The sequence below is a fragment of the Haliaeetus albicilla genome, chromosome 2, assembly GCF_947461875.1.
Source record: "Haliaeetus albicilla chromosome 2, bHalAlb1.1, whole genome shotgun sequence".
In the NCBI taxonomy this organism is placed as follows: domain Eukaryota; kingdom Metazoa; phylum Chordata; class Aves; order Accipitriformes; family Accipitridae; genus Haliaeetus; species Haliaeetus albicilla.
In genome coordinates this window covers 28,979,421-29,000,335 of record NC_091484.1, presented here as the reverse complement: position 1 = coordinate 29,000,335, position 20,915 = coordinate 28,979,421, and the positions used below count along the sequence as shown (strand labels likewise).

General features: G+C 39.3%; 1 protein-coding gene across 5 annotated transcripts in view; it reads right to left on the bottom strand.

Moving 5' to 3' along the window:
* Positions 1 to 20,915, bottom strand: part of TPK1 (thiamin pyrophosphokinase 1) — a 317,863-nt gene that overhangs the window by 193,330 nt on the left and 103,618 nt on the right. For all 5 annotated transcript variants that reach the window (XR_011329666.1, XM_069812003.1, XM_069811993.1 and 2 more), the window contains one exon: positions 8,710 to 8,779. Coding sequence is in view for 2 of the 5 variants with exons in the window: in XM_069812003.1 (XP_069668104.1) it covers positions 8,710 to 8,779 (70 nt within the window). In the remaining 3 variants the exon portion in view is untranslated. The remainder of the gene's footprint in view (positions 1 to 8,709; positions 8,780 to 20,915) is intronic.

The following is a 20,915-nucleotide window of genomic DNA, read 5'->3' as shown; positions in this document are numbered from 1 at the left end:
AAAACAAAGGTCTGGATTCCCAAGTCTCTGTTTTAATCAGTAGACAATACTCTCACACTTACTCTAGATGAAACCTGTACATCTACCTCTGCTACTTGTGAGTTCAATTCATTCATTTGGGAATCATATTCAGAAGTTCTACCTAACTGTGCTTTTTTTTCTTTAAACTCTTTTCCTGTAAAGAAACCATGGTCCTGTACTAAGTAACTTACTTTCTGTGTCTCCTGAAATAAAAGAAACAAGGCACGCACGCATTTGTGCACACACGTGTACATCAGGGATGAAAAGCTAGCCATTTCATAGCTTCTGTAAGAGTATGATGAGACTAAGCCTTCTTTCTAATAGAGGTCTAACATTCAGGAGTCACAGCAATGGGCAACACTGTTAACCTCCCATCATTATTAGTTATAAATATTATTATTATTATTCTACAGTTTCCATCTTGACTAGCAAAAGCAACAGAAATTCAACATAAAGAGTAACTTAATCCCAACTAAATTCTGCTAATATTTATAAGCCGATGTGCTTTTTTTCTTTTTTTTTCTTTAAATCAGATGATAATCTGCTGTTTGATTTTCAGGTTGAAGGGATGGTGGAAAAGCCCTTATCTGTTTTCTGTTTTGGTTTACAGAATAAAGTAGTAACTACAATTAGAAGCACTTCCAAGTAAACCTCGCTGTAAAACAGCTTTTACAGCTGGTTGCTGGTGTCTCCCTCAAAACATATCTCTACTTCATGTGGTCTGCAAAACACAGTACTTCTGCCCCTCCTAAAATTCTCAAGTGAATCTGAGCCATGGCTATGTAACTCCCAGATTTTTCCTTTATAGCATCTGATGACTAACTGAATAGAAATAAAGCACTACAGTGACTTAGTCAATAACTCCAGAAGAATACATACTCCTGGTCTGGCTTTGTACTGCTTTTTAATATCAAGAGGAACCCAGCAGTAAAAAAAGCACCAATGATTTTCACCTCTCATCATTTCTGTGAGCATTTGATTCAGAGACCCAATAAGCATGATATGCCTAGTACTTTCAGGAAACACCTCCCAATACAGGAAGCTAATCTTGATTTAAATTGAGAACTGAATCTATGAGTATCTATTGATATTCAGCTCTGGATATCTCAACTCTTCATTGTTTCTGAAACAAACTTTGCATTATATTTACAATGCACAGCTACTGGAGTAAAGATGTATTTGAAAATGTAATCAAATGAAAGTAATTAAATTGAAGATATCAATGAAAAAAAGCCAAAAACTAGACGATCTTAATGTATCTTGAGAATTTCTCATCTGCACTACCTGAAACAAACACATTATGTAACTCCAAATGGATTCATCTTTCCAAACACTGAGATAAGTTGCTTTGTTTTTTTGAAATTTGCTGGTGCCTGGCTATTTTCTAAAGTAAGCTAGGAATTAAAAATGGATCCCAAGTCAGGTATTTCCTAAAGGAGCAGACCGTGGATCAGGATGGGTTTCCTGAACACTCCGGCAGAAGTTAGCAGGATAAACTCAAGATCCTAATTTTGATCTTTAAACACTGCTACAGTTTTTAGGTCAGGCAAAAATGTCTGATGTAAAAGATTTCCTTAAGCCATTTGACAAATAAAGCACTGCCTCATCTTTCAACTTGCCTGGCTTTCAGACTGTAATCCCTCAATTCAAAGAACTCTTCATCACCAGCAGCAACGAGAAAGCCATTTCAAATAGCTTTGACCTCACAGTTTCAGAGGCCGGTTTTTTTTTTTTTAGCTTTACTGAAACATATCCTTATATCAACATTAGTAAAGCAAAAACTTCACATGTATAGCTATCTCACATCCTCCCCAAAACAAATGAACAGATTTTAAAGACAAGACAAGACCCTTGTACTCTTCTAGTATAACTCTGTACTCAGAAAATCTCATTCAATGTTTTCTACATCACTGCCCTAAATTTTGCCTGAATCTAAGATAGCTTAAAAACAATATCCAGTTTAATCTGAAGAGTTCAAGCAAAGAATTCCACTCAACCCTACATTAAGCTACATCAATGGCTAATTACCTTCATAAGTACCCCATTTCTAATCCAATATGGAACACAGTGAAGTATATATGAATTTCTCACTCTATAATCCTATTAGGGACCCACTTTTCCACGAGTAGAAGGTTATTCAGGAAACAAGACGAAAGATCTCATTCTGCATAGGGGTATTACTAGCTGTTTCTTTTTTGATGATGTTGACAATGGAGACAGTGGTTTCTAAGATTAGGCAAATTCAGTGTAAGTTATAAATAGCAAATTGAACTAGCCAACAAAAGGAAGACAGGACGGCTGATGAATAGGTACTATTAACCCTCACTAATTCCCAAAATGCACACACGAAGGCATCAAAATATACCAACAATTACACTATGAGTTATCTTTCCACCTTTCACACAAGCAAATATGAGATTAATTTCCCTCATGGAAGTTACACTAGCTTAGTCTTCCTATTCAAAGGTTAAGCCTATTGCTTCCTTTTCAAAGTTTTGAGGCAAAATAAAGCCATGGAGAATGCATGCAGCTTGGGGAAAACCACGATGTGTTAGAGATCTGTGTGCAGTTGCAGAGCTACAATCTTGTTGGGATCACAGAAACATGGATGGAGTGTTGCAATGAGGGGAATGCAGACTTGTTAGGAAGGACAGGATTGGGACATGAGAAGGAGGAGTTGCCCTTTATGAGAGCAGCTGGAGTGCATGGAGCTCTGCCTGGGGATGGATGAAGTTAGGCAAGCCGAAGCCCAAACGGAATTGAATCTGGCCAGCGATGTCAAAGACAACACGAAGGGCTTCTATAAGTACCTAGGCTACAAAAGGAAGACCAGGAAAAATGTTGGCTCATTGCTTAACAAGACAGGGGACCTGGTTACACAGACCATGGAAAGGCCTGAGGTACTGAACACCTTCTTTGCCTCAGTCTTTACTAGAACGATCAGCCTTCAGGAATCCCAGGCACCAGAGACCAGGGGGAAGACTGGACCAAGGAAGATGTACTTTTGGTGGAAAAGGATCAGGTCAGGGAATACTTAAGCAAAATGGACATGTGTAAGTCCATGCACCCAGATGGGATGCACACATGAGCACTGAAGGAGCTGGCTGATGCCATTACAAGGCCACCCTTGATAATCTTTGATCAATCATGGTGACTGGCAGAAGTGCCCGAAGACTGGAGGAAAGCAAATGTCATTCCTGTCCTCAAGAAAGGCAAGAAGGAAGACTCAGAGAACTACAGACTGCTCAGCCTCATCTCAATCCCTGGGAAGGTGATGGAGCACCTAGTCCTGGAAACCATTTCCAGGCACATGAAGGACAAGAAACTCCTCAGGAGTAGTCAGCATTAAAAAGTTTGTGATATGACTAAATTTATTCATTGATACTTACAAGTACAAAACTCAGTAAGTGTAAGCTGTAAAAGCTGTACAACGAAGACTTCTTTTTCCACTTTAGCTTTTCAGCACAAAGCCTAGGACATAGAAGAGTTTGTTAAATCCAGGTTAAGAAGTAACATCACCTTGTACAACCAATACCCTTGATTCATTCTGACTAAATGGCTTATTTAAATCCGGGGGGGGGACGGGACGGACGGGACGACGGGACGCAGGGAGGGCTGTCACTGAAAGACAAACTTTATGTAGCAATCTGTATTCCTGAACGTAAGTTGCTTCTAAAAAGATTTTTTAAAGTCCATGTTTGAAATTTAGCAGCTACATCAACCAGAAATATTTACAAAATTTGTTCCGAATGTTCAAACACACATGTAGAGCTCCCTGGAGCTGCTTCCCTGCATGCCCAGTTCAGAGAAGAATTATATAGTAGCAACTGCATTTTCATGCATCACATAAGTTCACCTCATCTATGTTTATATGTAGAAAATGCTACATCAAAATACACAATCATTTTTCAGTTTCACTGCTACTCTTATACTTTATGCAGCTGACAGAAAGAAACTAGAAGGGTAGTGAAAGTGATGTTCTTAGCGATTGTAGGCAACCCACCTCATGTCATACTGTAAGTCCGATACACTGAAATACTAACCAGAACCCCAGAAAGCCAGTATTTTTTATGATAGGATTATCCTTTCTCTTATAGAGCTCACCGCTCCCCTCTTTAACCTGACGCTCTTAATGTTGCAAAACCCGAGTACACGATGGATTTGATATCTCTCTAGAAAATAGCATCTGAGACCTAAGTACTAATGATTGTTTTTACAGGTGCCAATACGATGATAGTTTTCAATGCATCTTCACCTTCATATACCCCAAAGCCAGTGACACATAGGTTAATCGATGCCTTAAGATTTAATCAGAAAGTGTTGAGAAAGAAGTTGCTGTAGTGTGATACAGATAAGCAACAACCTAACTCTGAGGTGGATAACAGCGCTTCATAGTGACTCAAGGAAATACACAACAGGATAGGCAAGGCAGACAGAATAAGGCAGAGCAAAAAAACCATAAAGATCAGTAACTCACCTTTAGCTCTGATTAATTGCAAGTGTTTAGCAATCAAGAACAGTTTAGCAGTAGCATTTCTGGGCTGTAGGGCCAGAGAGAGAAAAGCAACAGCGCACAGGAGTCCGTCCCTTCTTCCCTGCTGCCTTTCCTCTGTCCCCAACACTGACAGCTCCCAAGGATGGGCCTCTCCAAGGAAAAGTTATCCTGCCCTTTTGGTTACTCTTCCTACCCCTCCTGCTCTAGAAGGCAATTTGTTTTAATATATCATTGGAAAAACCAGCATGATTTCTCCTCATTAGTAGTTACAAATATGAAGGTTTTCTTGGATGGGTTGGTTGGTTGGTTTGTTTGTTTTTAAACAAGAATAATTGCAATTCAGATTTGTTGAGCTAGTTTTTACAGAAACCTACGGGAAAACCAACCAAACATCATAAAAATGACACCACAAACACAGATGAAGACATATAACATCTTACGCATGTTAATCCCATGACCTGAAGTCACATTGCTGAGTCAGCCTGCGCAGCGCTATAGAGAGGAAAGTGAGAGCTTCCTTTGCCTGATGGGAATAGGTGAACCACTCAAGCACAGAAACAAGTCAAGACACCAATGAAGAAAACAGGAAACCGATGGAGGCAGGAGATGGGGGGGCCTTGAATCTGGTCTTGCTGCTTTTCATTCAACAGCATAAGCCGAGCATAACATGAGAAGCAAGTTACAGAATCGTTCAGCACTGGGTAAATCTCCTGTAGAGCATCTTGCCTAGCTTCAGCCACAGCACTTTGAGATAGTTATGACTAACTGAAGAGAGGCCAAGAAGAGCAATAAGAAAAGATGACCAATAAAGAAAGACCAAACAAACTCGGCATATTTTAGCCTAAAGCAGAGAAAGCTGGATGGGGCGGGGGGGGGGGGGGGGCGCTCCCACGTGAAGATTTTTAAGAACCAGCTAAATAGGTATACATCGGGAATGGAACACATAGGTTTGTCTTCACCTTCAAGCTGAGGGAAAGAAGGATGGATCTCTTGAGGTCATTTCTAGCCCTGTATTTTTCTAGGATTTGGAAGTGGACCCTTCAAAATAGCAACAACTACTTCACTTATCTCCAAAGGAAGACACCGCTGTAACAGTCCCATATGTCAAGCTCTCCTTTTCCCAGGATGTTGCATTTATTCCCATTCTAAAAGATTCTTCACACACTTTGGTGTCACTGAGAATCAAGCCCAAAATATCAATCAAGTTATTTATTTGTATCTCTTGGATATAATAATCTCTCTAGAATTAAAGGACTATAGTTTTTAGGTTTTGATACAACACAATTAGATATCAGGGCTTTGAATAAAATAGGGTTTTAAACAGAAGGTTAAGACAGCATTAAAGAAATTATTAGTATGTCAGTAGAGTCTGAGCAGACAGCTCTTTAATAACACTGGACAGGGAATTTAAGGGAAAATACTTCAGAGAAGTAAATGGATATTCCTTCCAGCAGAATGACTTCTTTAAAGACAAAAATAAAAATCATGCAGGTCTTTTTTTTTGTTTCAAAAGAATCACTTTGAAGGTAAAATATACCTACCCAAAGCAATTAAGATGAGAAGAAGAAAGACAGAGGCAAAGAATACTCCAAGGGCCAAGTATGTAAGACTAAAAGAGCTATTCAGTCAAGGTATAATCATCCATTTTCCCCTGAATTATATTTATTTAACACGAATATAAAGGTGTGTAGAAGAGATGAATGGGTTACAGGAGAAGGTAAAATGAAAGCTCTAACATGTTGTTCTTTGGAAAGCATCACCATTATCAAAGAGAACTGCTTGATGCAAGTCAAACAAATTTCTGTTTGAATTCAGGATTAAGTTGTTGTGGAATGATTGCTGGAGGTGACTTATTGATATGATACCCCCCTCAAGGGAAGGTGAACCTCCAGGGTGGAATACAGTGGACATGTAAAGAATTGGTTCCGTGGTAGTTCCCTAAGCAACATAACCTGCAACTTTAGATGTTGGCAACACCAGGGGAACTTGGTATGCTGACTCTGAAAAGTAACACGGAGGGTGGAGCGGAGTGGAGATGCTGCAGCCAGGCTCTGTGATTGCAGGGATAGGGAACTGGGACGATAGGAACGAGAACAGTTGGTCCCTGCATTGAATCCACTGAAGCAAGGAGGTAAAATAATGGGGGTTCTGTCGACCTAATGCCCTACTTCTGATTTATATCACATGTGCCCACTTCTGGGGTATTGGCATGCAACACCATGTCCTTTGGGTGAACTTTGCTCATTATAATATCATTATAATACCAAAACCCACCTCTAAGGTACAACCACTCCCCCATGGAGCATGCACTCTGAATTTTTTCTAGCATGTACCTTTAAAATCAAAGCGAGAGAACTTTACACGAATCAAAGTAAAGGTAGAGTCACTCGAGCTCCACCTGAAAGGAAAAATAGTACAAAAAGACCTCAAAAGAGGAAGATTGTTAGAGAAGATACCATCATAGACAAGTCGGGAGGACATTGCTGACTTCTGGGATCAGCCAAGAGGCTGAACTTCTCTTTCCCTGCCGTAGGGACGCCTATTGGGTGAGACTTGAATACTTGGCTGTACTGAGTGCTTCCCCGGGAAACTTAGAATCCTTTAGAGCTCTTTTCTTTCACAATTTTATGTGCTTGTAGTTGACTCTATTGTTATTTGCACGTGCTTTGCAGACAGTGTATTTATCATCGGCAATCCAAAAGAACTTGTACCGTTGCTTTAATAAACTGCGCTGCTCATTAACCTAGTCGTGATAGTTCATTAACGCAACCAAACTCCCTAAGTCTGGCAATTCTCGTGCATTGAACACGGCTAAGCCAAGAGTGCAGTGTGCTATAAGTGCATCCATCATTGTGCAACTGGACTTATAGTGCTGAATTGGACATCACTCAGAAGCTAAACCTAGCCGCCCCCAGGCCCTCTGACATCTGAGGATAAGCTGGAATGCAAGGGGGTTTATTTTCTGCCAAATTCCTTTACCCTTGCGTGGCTCTGTGAGCAACTACTAGGAGAAAAGAAATAAAAGATTACAGAAGGAATACTCCTACAACAGTTAGCAGTGCTTGACAGATTCCAGTCTTGGTTTTAGCAGTTGTAGATCTCGGACATCAAACTTCTCACAGGTGACAAAGGAAGAAATTTTAAATTAACTTTTACTTTAAGATTACAGTTTTCCTCTCCAACTCTGGTCTTTACTCTATAGGACAGGAGGAAACCAAGCTTCCCCAGGCTTCCGTCATACACTTGCCATGAGATGAAACACAAAATATGTGTCAGATTTTGCTGTATGAACAAAATTGTTCAGAAGTTTGTAGGTTCTACCAAATACCTGTCTCATTCCTTTGCCCCAAGAGTCAGCTTTATTCATTTATTTGCTTTTATTAAACTATTTATTTACGAATTCTTGCTCAAAACAACTGAAAATCCTAAAGACAAACAAAAAGGATGCTTAGTAACCTCAGATTACACAGTGTTCCATGGTTCCACTACAAAAATGAGAAAGCACTTGAATGCAGTATTTCACATCACAACCCCAGCTAAACACTGCTGGGGCAGAAACCTGGGATATTTTACAATTTTAAGTGCCATTACAGAAAACAAGAAAATATTTGTCTTTCAGTCGTATCTCCTCACCTAGCATATACATTTATAGATAACCTCTGTATTTGCCTTTTGTCAGGTATGATGCCCTGATGCTAATTTAGAAGTAATTCAAAAAGAAAAGTAGACTTCCAATTTTATTACCCATCTTACTTCACAAAGCAAACCGATTTCGTCTAAGGCCTCACAAGAATGAAGAGGACATACTGTGTTTCAGCTCCTGGTGAGAGGCATCAGATGTTCCTCTAGTCAACCCTTGCTAGGGGCACAGCAAGTTTTTCGGAGGCTGCATCAAAGGCCTAGCTCTGATGGATGCATAAAATAAGACAGACTGAGAGCAGAGCTTTCAAGGGGAAAAAAGACCAGTGGGCTTAAGGAAAAAAGGTATTTCAGGCTACCTGTGTGTTTTTAAAAATTGTAGCTGAGAATATAAGATAATGTGGAGAAAATATTATACTACCTGCCACAGCTCATTAAAGTACCATGCCCAGAGCAGGCAGCTACTTCAGGAACTGAACAGATCCTGCTCCTCCGTATTTTACTTCCATTGAGAAAAGATGACTTCTATGACTTCAAGTTTATTGTTAACATACCTGTCCCTGCTTCCCTCTGTGATGTGATAGAGACGATTGGCACCTCCATCGGCACAAGCTCTCAGTGCAGCTGCAAGTGAAGAAACAGAACATCAGTGTATTGGCATTATAAACAAAAAACCACAACCAGTTACTCCATTACTGACATTTCTGTGTAAACTCAATTGTTCATTGCAGCGTAGGGAATAAACTTGAGATCTCATACAGCTTTTAGCTCCCCATACATCACTACTTCCCTTGTTTCTCTAAATAGACATTTGAACTGGTTTTATCAGACTAGTGCCAATCTTCACCTTGTTTCTGTCCATCCTAACTTCCTGCCTAGTCAGCTTAAACTACATGGGAGGCAAGTATTCAAAACCTGAAAAGGGCCCATCCTCCATGTATGGGCCATGTACTTGCCTGAACAAGTGGGAACTTGTACCTTAAACCTAACCATCTTCTCAGCCAGGCAAAAAGTTCACAATGGTGGCTCTATAATGACCTGCATAAAAACTGGGGGGGGGGGGGAGGGAAGAGTTAGGCATGACAATATCTGTTTTCTCTTTTTTTCCCCTCCTATGACACAAAAATGATAACTCTACTACAGTTCCTATACTGTTTCACAGACTGAATCATCTGCTATAAAGCAGGGCTGTTAGGTCTTGGCTTTAAAACTTGAACTACCCTGACACAAAAGGAACAAAACCACAATAACTTTCAGTGCTTCCACGTAACTTGGGGACTGCAAAGGGCACGTGCCACTAATTCCAGTTGATTTTAAACAAGCACAGACATGCTGTCCTCTTGTGATCCCTTTGTTTATATAGACTTAAATCAGAGAAAAGAGAAAAGTCTAACACCAGTATTACAAAATCAGACATAAATTGGCATAGTTTATTCATAAATGATGATTAATAGGGATGCTTAACTAATACATGGTTCTTCAATGAGATTTTTAAAATACAATAAGCTGTTAAAGATTGAAAATTACCATCTTATCTTAGCAGTCTTTATCAGTTTTGCTCTGAGATGCACAAGTCAGATAACTGCAGCACGCAAGATGAAAGAAGCTGTCGCTGCTACACTAAAGCGGAGCGTTCCTTCCAGGTCTGTGGGCAAAGAGGGACCAAGTGGTAGACCTGAGAGGGCTGAAAGTCAGAGTATCAGGGAGGAGGAGGGGAAAGGGAAAAAGAGGAGAGACAAAGAAAAGGAACAGCCTGCCCAAGTTTTGGGAAAAAAAGGTATAAACAATCAGATCAGGCACTTCCTGCTGCTGAGAATCCAATTTTCAGCTAAAGCCACTTTGCTTTGGTGTTTATTTCTCAGTCAGAACCACCTCTCAGCAGTGATACAAACCTACATTTTTCCTTTTGGTGCTCATTAGGTGGGCAATCCACCTCTCCCCCTAGCTTAGCCATCAACTTAGCCAGCCTGTACAAACCAGGACAACAAAGTTCATCTCTATACCTGCTCTCATCGTTAAGCCATTCTTTCTTATTTGGCTGTTGAACTCCCACCACAGCGAATGTTCTGTAAGCCTACATCCACCACGCAGTACCATGCAACCTCGGCTGAGGCTTTTTGGAAAAAAAGAAGAAAGCAGGGCAGCCCAAAGCTACCGGTTCACCGCAGGTAGCTTTGGGTACAGCAGCTTTTTTCCTGCAGGCTGCAAGAATGCGTAGGGCAGGAGAACTAGTGTTGCACTCCTCAGTATCTCTTCTAGCACTGCTCCCGCTCCAGTGACCCCTCTTCTCTCTTCTCCATATTACAGTACCCACTACGGCACGCACTACCTTTCTCAGCCTTCTTGCACAGACTGTCCTCTGCTCTGTCTCATCCTATCTCGCCCCCTCCTTCCAGGCACCATCCAAACCCACATTAACAAGACAAGGTCAAGCAGATTTGATCCTGACAAATCTTATTAGCTGAGATCATTTCTAAATTATGGTAGCTGGACAGCCACTTACCACGGTGATTCACTGCTTCAGGCTCTTGCCAGGTTTCTCACCCATCCTGATGAATATAAACATCGCAAGACAAAAAGAACAACTGGTTTTGCCCACCGTGTTTGATTGGATGCTTTTAACTTCTCCTCTCACTTGAGGTTACAACTGAAACTGGATTAATGTAATTCCTTTCACCTGGGCATATTTGTTAACTTCTCTCAGGGAGTTCAGCTCACACAGAATTTAGTAATGGTCCACTGCAAGAAGAGTGTGTAATATGTGTCCTTAAATTAGCTATCCGGGCCATCGGTTTATTTAGCAGATACAAGGCATATAAGCAAGGCCTAGGACCTAAGCAATTACAGAATATTTTCTCTCCCCTTGAGCTACAAAAGCAATTCATCAGTTCAGACATTTTTTATAGCCAAAACCATAAGAATGCTGCAGAAAAATTACTTTCTAACTTTGGGTACAGAACCTGCCTAAAGGATGCTTCCTGGGTCAAAGACAGCCCCAGCTTTTTCCTTCTGAGAACAGTGATTTTTACATCTATTCTCCCACATTTTAAACAAATAAGCAGCTTATGACTTCTAGGGAAAAAAAAGAAGGGATGAGATACAGAAAAAGAAAGATGAAAGAGTCTATTATCTGTCTCAATTACTTTAAGACAGCCAGAGCCTCAACTGTGGTAAGTCCATTGAGATAATTTACAAGTGAAGTCTGACCTAAGATCTCTTCACCTGATCTTACTATTTTAAAACAACATGACCAAAAACCAAAACAAACTAACTATTGCAAAACAAATCAGTCTTCAATCAGTCTGGTACATGTAAAACTACTCAGATTCTCCCAAAGACCAGAAGGTGCCTAAGTAACAGGTTTATGACACTTGTATGCAGTTCACATGGATATAGAGCTACTACTTGAAATCTCAAATCAAAATAGTTACCTGATATAACTGCAATTTAAGTTGTCCCCCACATATTTATTCTTACAAGAATAAATAATTTTAAAAAATTAAACTTTGGCAGGATTGTAAAGTTATTTAGAGAAACTATTTATGAGGTACTGATCCTTTACCAGCAAGTTAATAACTTACACTGAAACGAACCAAAGCCCCAGGTGCTTTAAGTAACTAGCAGGTAATTAACTGATTGGCTGGAGGCCAGTAAATCATATTACTTCTACAGCTATGAACCAACCCTTGCTTGATAAAAAGTAATGATATACATTAGCTGGAAGAACATGTATCATTATTATCTGGGAGTGTTTAAGGAGATAGTCAGCAATTCTAAGCTTACAATTCAGATGGAAAATTCTCTGTGAAAAGATAATAGGAACTGATTTTATACAGTGCCTTTTACATTAGAGACAAAATTGCTTTACAAACAACAATTTGGCCAAGGTGCACCGCAGCAACCGTGTAGGCATATCTAGCAGTCTCTAGGCACTTTGCAATACCTCACACAAAACCTAATTAATTATTTCAGCAGAAACTGAAGGACCTGAACAAGATTGGGGCTTTGTTTTGCTTGGCGTCCTGAAAACAGAGACACCTTCTTCTAAAGAAGTTTACAATTTAAACAGATGAAAAAAAAACCAAATGAAAAGGTCGAAAGTGACACAGAGGGATGAAGTGCTAATGGTCACACATGGATCAAAGACCAGTTATCTTCCAGGGTGACCAAAATGGATGGTGGGAAGAATAACTTAAGTGGTCAGCCAGAACACAGAAGGTCTTGCACACAAGATTGTTAGCCAAATGTATCTTCTCTTCTGACCCAAAGGTTACTATCTCATTATTGGAGACCCCTCAAATTTGCCAGGTGCACTGTACATGGAAGTACTCTCTAGCTTGTGTATGTCAGAAAGAACTAAGTCAGTAAAGACATTATCTGAAGGCTTTTAGTTAATCCTGCCTCTGAGAACTCAGCCAGACTAAGGAACGGTGGTCCAAGTAGCTCACTGAGCTCTGATGGGTCAGGAGGACCAACACTTCCAGCAAAGATGCTGTGATGTGCAATTGGGAGCAGTAGCTTTTTCAACCACCACAACTGGAAGCAGAGGAGACCCATGCCCTTGGCCACCCTGCTCCGCTGGAGAGCCCCAAGGCACCGTTTCATGCTTTTGTTATTAGAAAAGATGACTCTAAGAGCACAAGGGTGCAAGTGCCCTGCAGCGCTAGATCACCATGCAACTCTGTGCTCCTTGGCATTACCACAAATTACAACCTTTCCAACCTGAATGGCTTAAACCACAACACTGAATATTCTGTGTTAAGCTTCACTCCTCAGAAATAGCTCTGTCAAATTACCACCTTTTCTATCTGTCAGATTCCTTTCTGATATAACTCCAGTATCATTCAGTGAACTAGGGAATGGAGACATAACCGAAAAATCAACTGTTTCATTGTGCTGCTTAGTGGAAGAGTACAGAAGTGGGAACTCAATGCATGGCCAATAACTGCTACCCAAGTTATTGGCAGCAGCATGTGTTCAGTCCAGCAGTGTTTGAAATTACAGCAAGAGTAAATACCCTTCAGCTCCCCCTATGCTGAGGAAGAGTTATGTCAAGAACATATTATCAGCCCACGATATCTCTGAAAGAGTTTCTCATAGGCAATGTGAATGAAGAAACCAAAGCCTTTCTGAGTAATCTCCTTCATTTTAAATGGTGTCTCTTCTGCTAGAAACCAGCGAACTATTTCCCTTCAGTGACCAAAGTTGAGAGGCCAATTTTAGAGCTAATTATTAGTGAATATGTTTTTACAAAAATTATTCTAATGCAACAGAAATAATGGAAACAATTTATATTATATTTACTCTTTTGGTAAATATCAACATATTTACATATGTAAATGTAATTTAGCGTATCAAACACAAAAAGGAAGGTCTTGGCTCTGAGCTAACTAGTCCTGAAACTTTTTGCAGAAGAGAAGCAAGTATTTTATCACACCTTCAATAGCCCTGCAAATTCAGGCAGGGGAAAAGACTCTACAGAGCAGATGCAACTCTTGCAGACTGAGTAAGATGAGGGCATAAAAAGAGAATACATTTATACAGAGTACCAATACCTGGGGAAGAAAAGCATAACTTTATTATTTCTATTATTATTCCTATTCTATTATTCCTTGCAATTAGCATTTACAATATTTTTTTCTTTTTTTCAAACAGATCTTGAAACTAATCCATGTTTTTGCCTAAATTCAAATTTATGACATCTCCCCTTAAACTGCCTTAGTATATCCCCTCTATTCCTTTTCCAATTTCACACAACTTTTTATAGGTATGCAATCTGTTTCCCTCATTCATTTATTGACTCAGTAACCTGGTAACCATAATTAACCTGCCAGCATAATCTACACATAAGAGAACCCTGCTTAATTAATGACTTGGATTGCTGGTTGTAACATATATGTGATAATATATGGTAGATATGCAGAGAATTGCTTGGTTTGGTTGATACATTTGGCTAACACATTTTTGCCTCAGCATTAATAAAAAATACCAGTTACGAGCAACAAAATGCATAATCTGTATTTATGTGCTTTCTCTTTTTCTCCTTTGTCCTGCAGAAACTGCAGAAACATACTTAACAAATCCATGGCTTTGTATGGCTGCAGATTGCTAGCTAGGGGATCTCTGCATCTCAAACTATTCCCTCCCACTCATGCGTTTCTACCTGTGTTACCAGGACTGTATGCAACTGCTATTATATACCAAGAACAGTGCACTGCAGACATGTCTCTTCTGGTCATCTGCACCTCTGTTTATCAAATCACCTCTCAGTCCATAACACTTTTCTGCTTTGCAGTTGGACACGGGTCTTGCTAAGAGGCTTTTTAACTATTTAAAATAGGTCTATCCATACTTTGTCTAAAACTGAAAACGCTTAGCTCCTGTCACCGGTAATTTAAATTTGCAGCAGTGCACAGGCCTTTAACTAAGCACGATGAAGAATGTCACCTGCTCTCAGAATATTCTGTGGTTCCAAATGAAATTAAAGAGATATACAGGTGCTTTCTAAGCTGCTGCTATAGGTGCATATTCATGCTGCTATAATCAGCAGTAGCAAGAGCAGTCAGCCTTTTGTAGTAGTACTCAGTGCTTTCTAGGATTAAGCCCGTTCTTAGGAATTTCACCCAAAATTCCTCTTTTTTTCTCTCTTTTTTTTTTTTTTAATGCCATTGGCTATTCACAATATTTCATCCATACTTCCAACCCAGGAATAGATACTAGTTCTACAAATGCTGCAAAGAAAACAATGGTTGCTATTCTTAAATTGTCTGTGTACCCAGGAAAGGCCCATCAGCTGTAAATGTCTCACACCTGACTTGTACACCATCTGTATAACACAAAGAAGAGAGAAACCCAGTAGTCCTCAAGTAAATAGATCACCAACACCGGAGCTTCCATACCTACCGGAGCTTCCTACCGAAGCAGCCTGCTTCCATATAGACTGGATTATGGATCTCGGATGAAAAACTGCACATCTAGTAAGGTAATTATATGTTTCCTACAAAACTGCTGTGTTTCTTTAATCAGTCTGCTTTGAGCTGTAAACGTCATAGAGATCTCAGCGAAGCAGAGGCAGGATTCATTAAGCAATTAAATATGAGAATACAAGGAAGGAACCAATGTACTGATGAATTAGGAAACACTATTCTTTTCTCAGCGCATTGGTTTAATATTAAGCAAAAGCCATACAGATAACACGTCTCTTTAAAAAGTTCACACAGAAATGAAACACAGGGAAAATTAAACAATTTCTCCCCCCCACAAAAAACTCCTCTGAATTTTAGCCAAAACCTAAGTTACACAGTCACCAAAACAAAATCTTACTTTAAAAAAATTCCTAAAAAATTTTAAATCTTAACGCTTACTTTGAAAAAAAGAAATAAAAGAATAGATCAAATTTAATAACAAATTCTTAAGTACCAAAAAACAAATCTGCAAGCAAAAAACCCCAAGTATCAGTAAATATAGTAGGGGTAATGTGCTGTCAGAGATGGAGGCAGGAGAGCGACCGTGTTTTCACTAGACTGAGTTTCTGGACTGTCTTCAGGTACGCTTCCACGCAGAGTTCATTACAATGATTCATATTCAAGGCTGCTGGGTTTGGAGTAATCTCTTGTCAGGTGTTAGATTTAATATTCCTACAACCCTTACTTAGGATATGATTTTCCCTTCTCTTTCCTGTCATTCTTCTCCCATTCTGTCAAACCCAGGAGCTCTGGTACTCGCCGCACTGCCTTACGCCCATTGCTGTAACGGGCCCCACAAGCGGGAGCAGCCCCGTGCTGTGTCACAGCAAAAACCAGGAGGAAAGAGCCCAAACATAAAACAAATTACTTGCTGCCATCATTTTGTCTAAAATCTAAGTGACCTTTTCATGACAAGGCTACACGGCTTGATGCCACTGGGGGAAGCATCAGGAAGTTTATTCTTTTCATTTTCTCCTTTTTTCACTCTCTGTTTGAAAAATGACAAGCTAAAGCAATAATGTAACATTTAATCAACTTTTCTTTTTGCCCGGAGCACACATCTATTATTACCAGGTAACAGTAAAAACCCACTGATTAGGGCACACACACACACACAGAGAAAGGAAAAATACGCTAAAGTGCATAATGTTAATCCTGACTTTTTTCCTGATAAACTATTTGTTCTGAATGTCTTTAAAGAATAATTTGTCAAACCAAAGATCCTCACAAATCAAACAAGCTGCTGAAACATAAGCAGGAGATCCTACTTGTGCCTTAAATCCTGTCTTTTCTGGAGAAAGAAGGAATCCAAACTCTCCGCAATCATATAGATTTGCACCTTACAGACGGCTGGTCTCTGACACCAGGGATTCCCCGGCGATTCGCCAGCCCTTCCCGCGGTGCCACACTCCGGCCCCGGGGCTGGGTTGGATCCTGGTTTGCAGACTAACGTGCAAGTGCCCTGGAGCTCGTTCTGGACGGCGGCTCTTCCCTGGAGGATGTGCAATCAGCCACCGAAACCTCCTACCCAAATGTTGCCTATGTAACCCCCATCACTGATGAAGGATCTGTGGAACCTCAAACGTCAAACCCCTACAGACACCACGCCAGCTATCCTTCATAATACATCCTATCAGGTTGCTTTTCAAATAACATCTTCTTTCATTGCTCCATAAGTACAACGTGCCTCACTAACAAAACTTTACTATAACCTGTCTGCCGGTGTTCTATACCTAAAGCAAACACATGCATCAAAATATAATTGAAGGTAAAGTGACTGAAAGAGTGTGCAGCTAGCTTTTTTCTGCATCCATTACCTGATTATCAAGTGAAATGGAGAGGCTTCAACATCAGTTTTATTTCTGAAGTTTTTAAATTATATTGTTTAATAATTCAGTGTAACGTGCACTGACTTCAAGCTTTGAATGCAACTTTTTATTTCTTCATTTCATATTTTCCATTGCTGCAACATTGATTTCTGACACAAGGAAGATAAACAGCTACAAACATGATGGAATATCTCAACTGCCTGCAATTTTAATTGCCAGTCAGCATTGTTATCAGGCAAACTTTAGTAGCAAGCTGACTCTATTCCTACGTGGAAAGAACTGACAAAAAAACCCAGTCACCTTTATTAGCATTAAAACATACACATTTGCACAAAGGATCAGACTGTAAAGAGGAGAAAAAAGCTCTGTTTTTGATGTGGCATTGCTGATTCAATGCCAGCAGCAGCAGTCTGCGTGCAGTCACTGCTCCCTACCCCACAGTGAGCAGCATGTGGGGCAGGCAGGGAGACAATATGTGGAAAAGGGTGGTCAACTGTGCCAAGATAGCAAAGAAGGAGAAATAATCTCCTACTGCTACCAGCCACCAGCAAGACTATGTTCCTCATCACAGCCAGAGTCAGTGCTATTGTCTCTTCTGCTTCCACTGAACAATATGCATTAATAATTCAAGCCAACCTCCAAGTGTAAAGCAATGAGCATGATAAGTTCATATTCACGTCTATGATTAAATATTTTCAGCTAACACATTTATATTTCAAATTTTGTTTGCCTAAATTGGATTTGCAGTAGCCCGCAACTCATCAAAAAATTAATCACACACTTATTCTAAATAGCACAAAATATATTAATTCTCATGCTACCAAAATACGCCCTGTTCCTTAGCAGCCCAGAACAGATTTCCACACAGCCATTTTATATCTTAGTGTAACAAAAACTTTTGTGCGTCAAGGAAATTTCAGAACTCATAAAAGTCAGAAACTCCAATTTTGTTGAAAGACAACAAGAATATTACAATGCATAAATTTCTGAACCAATCAAACTTGCACTGACACCTTCCTGAAAAATTATATGAACTATTCAAAAGAATAATCTTGGTCTAAAAGTCGTTTGGAAATACGTATCAAAAAGAGGGACAAACAAGAAACCAGAGAAGGCAAAATTAAGATGGTAAATACAATTTCCTAATTCATGTAGAACTGCTCTTTATAATGTATTTTCTAATGTCTTCACAATATCCAGCTACCCTATGTTCATGCTGCATACTCTTGTGTATAGATCACTTCCCTTACTCTTAACAGATAAACTGTTCAATAGATTTTCAAGCAAACAATAGTAATAGTAAACTATTAAAAACAGCATCAGTAGAAATGGTCAGAAAAAAAAAAGGTATTCCATCTGAACAAAAAAAAAAGGTTTTATGGGCACTCTTTAAAGGCAACATAAGCCAATTTAATTAGAGAAATGGGCACATCTTCTGAAACTAGCCCAAATTAAGTCAATACTTTAAAACACTGAAATTAAGCCAGTATCTTAGAATTACTTGTCTAAAACATCAGGAGCAGATAATATCATTACTTAATTTATGCCAGTTTCACACCTTTGTATCTGACTGACCCCCATGTTTTTTCCATTCTCTTAACTCTCAGATTTGGGCAGTGATAAACTACAGTGGAAGTTTCCTTAAGAAACTGGAAATATAAAACTAGCTATGAAGTAGACTTGATCTTACCTGCTTTATTTCATATTTGGAACAGCTACAAGTACATACACACTGGCATTTGCACCAATTTAGACCAGAATGGTTTCATGGAAACAGTGAATTTGCATCGCTATTACTCTTTTTAGGAGAATAAGAGTTTTAGCTACCCGCATCAAGACTTATCTTGATTCCCAAAATCTTCCTACACAAAATAAATCTAAAATTGAAATAATATTCTTGCTAGGCACTTTCTTACTGCTAAATTTTCCAACAGTCAAGAAAGAAGATCAGCTACTATAAGCTAGCATACAGACATAAAAGATCAGATCCATGGTATAATTTTGTCAAACATGTTTCTTTCGTTATTTATATTTCAAAAAAAGAGTGGAAAAACCCATAAGGAAGGACAAAATATGGTATTTGCATTCTTAAAATAATATAGAAGTTGTGAGTTAACATTTTCAAAAGAAATAATCACCAACTACAATCAATTTTGGAAAGTGTTTAGTTATCTTGATGAAATGATACATTATATCACAAGACACAAAGAAGGCTTATTTGGACAAGGAGAATCAGCTACAGACCAGACTAGAAACTGTAATTCTGAGTGCAAAACGGGATTTCTCACCTGAATTCTCTTACATAATGCAAATGTAAAAACAATACTGTTCTCCCTGGGGGGGAAAAAAAAAAAAAATCAACACCTACATGCAAACAGTCTGGTTATGAATGAAAATGGCATAGCAGTAGTTTCCCGGTTCATAAAAGTCATGAAGAAACAAGTGCATTGATTTCGAAACCTCTCTTTAATGAGGCTATCAGAGAACCTTAAGATGAAATTTCCAACTAAAAATATTTGTAGGAAGCAATCTAGAGTTTACTGAACAAAACCAAGTGTATGTTCTCAAAGGGACTAAACTTCTGTGTGACAACTCGCCTCATAGCAAGGCTGCAAACAGAATCAGAGGCTGCACTTACAATACACAACCCTTGTATCATCCACAATGCACCTGTGGGAAAAACACCAGGCTGTATCAGTGTTCAAAGTGTCCTCTGTTCCTCCCTCTGAAATAAGAAAAAGTCCACCACCATCTGCCTTTTGCCGAGAATTTTCACTGAAAATTTTATATTCAGGTTCTCCTGAGGATACGCACTCATGACACAGCTTTCCAGACAACAGCGCAGCTGAGGAATATAACGCCATATAACTCCCTACATGAGTTTGCAGTTTTATGCAAAGCTAATGAGGACCTGAAAACCCAATGGATAGGAGCAAAACACAAGACTGAAACTGTAAAATTATAAATTAACTGGAAGTGAAACCAGCCTTTCAGAAGATTTTTAACAGAGGGAAGGCCATAATTTAATACTATGTTTTGGGGAAGATGAAGTTTGGCTATTATTTAGAGAGCCACCCAATTAGTAACACATATAATATCAGTAAAACATCAGATCTCTCTTGCCAGTTTGCTTTCCCGTAGGAAATGCTAAAGTGCTAAAACCTTAGTTTTGATGTTCTTCCACAAGAAGGTGTGATGGGAAAGGGAACTGAGAGGATGCTGTTCACCTGCTGGCCTCAGATAACCCATCTCAGGTAATTCATTTCTAGATCTTTGCATCAAGCAGAAAAAGCTCTTGTCCTCTACCTCTGAAACAGCATCATGGCCATTCCCTAAGGCCTCCTAAAGGGAGAAAGGCTTAAAGTGAATGGAAAGGTAGAGTCTCAGTGGGGACTTCAGCCCCCAAATTTGGGACTGCTCAGTGTTTTAGGAAAACCTGCAAGTTTCTGGAGTATCCAAAACCTATTTTTAGTAGCAGATTTGTTCATATCTAATTTCGAGTCACAAAGATGATCAGTACATTGCAGATGATTTTTATCTAAATGCTAGAGCATTACTGCTTCACGCCTTAAATATCAATGTGTTACAAAAATAAATAGGCCTAAAAGTGCAAAATGAAGTAACTTTTCCCTCTCATTTCGGTCCATATTTTTCATTTTGAAGAAGAGAGACTAGACTTAAGCATAATATTAAAGTCTGAAGTTCAGAAGTGAATTCATGGAAACCAGATAGGAACTCTTTGTTTTGTTTAAATTATCTCCTATCTAACTTTATTATCTCCCCTTTTAAATTAATGCTAATATGGAAGCATTTTGCCATCCCTTGGTCATAAGCTAAACAATTTAATCTTTATTGAGCAAAAATATTGGCCTCTTCTTTGGGGCCATTATCTCCTTGTGGTTGAAACCTGTGCATTCAATAAATAAAACCTTAGATTTAGCACACCTGAGCTTATTCTGAAAGCCT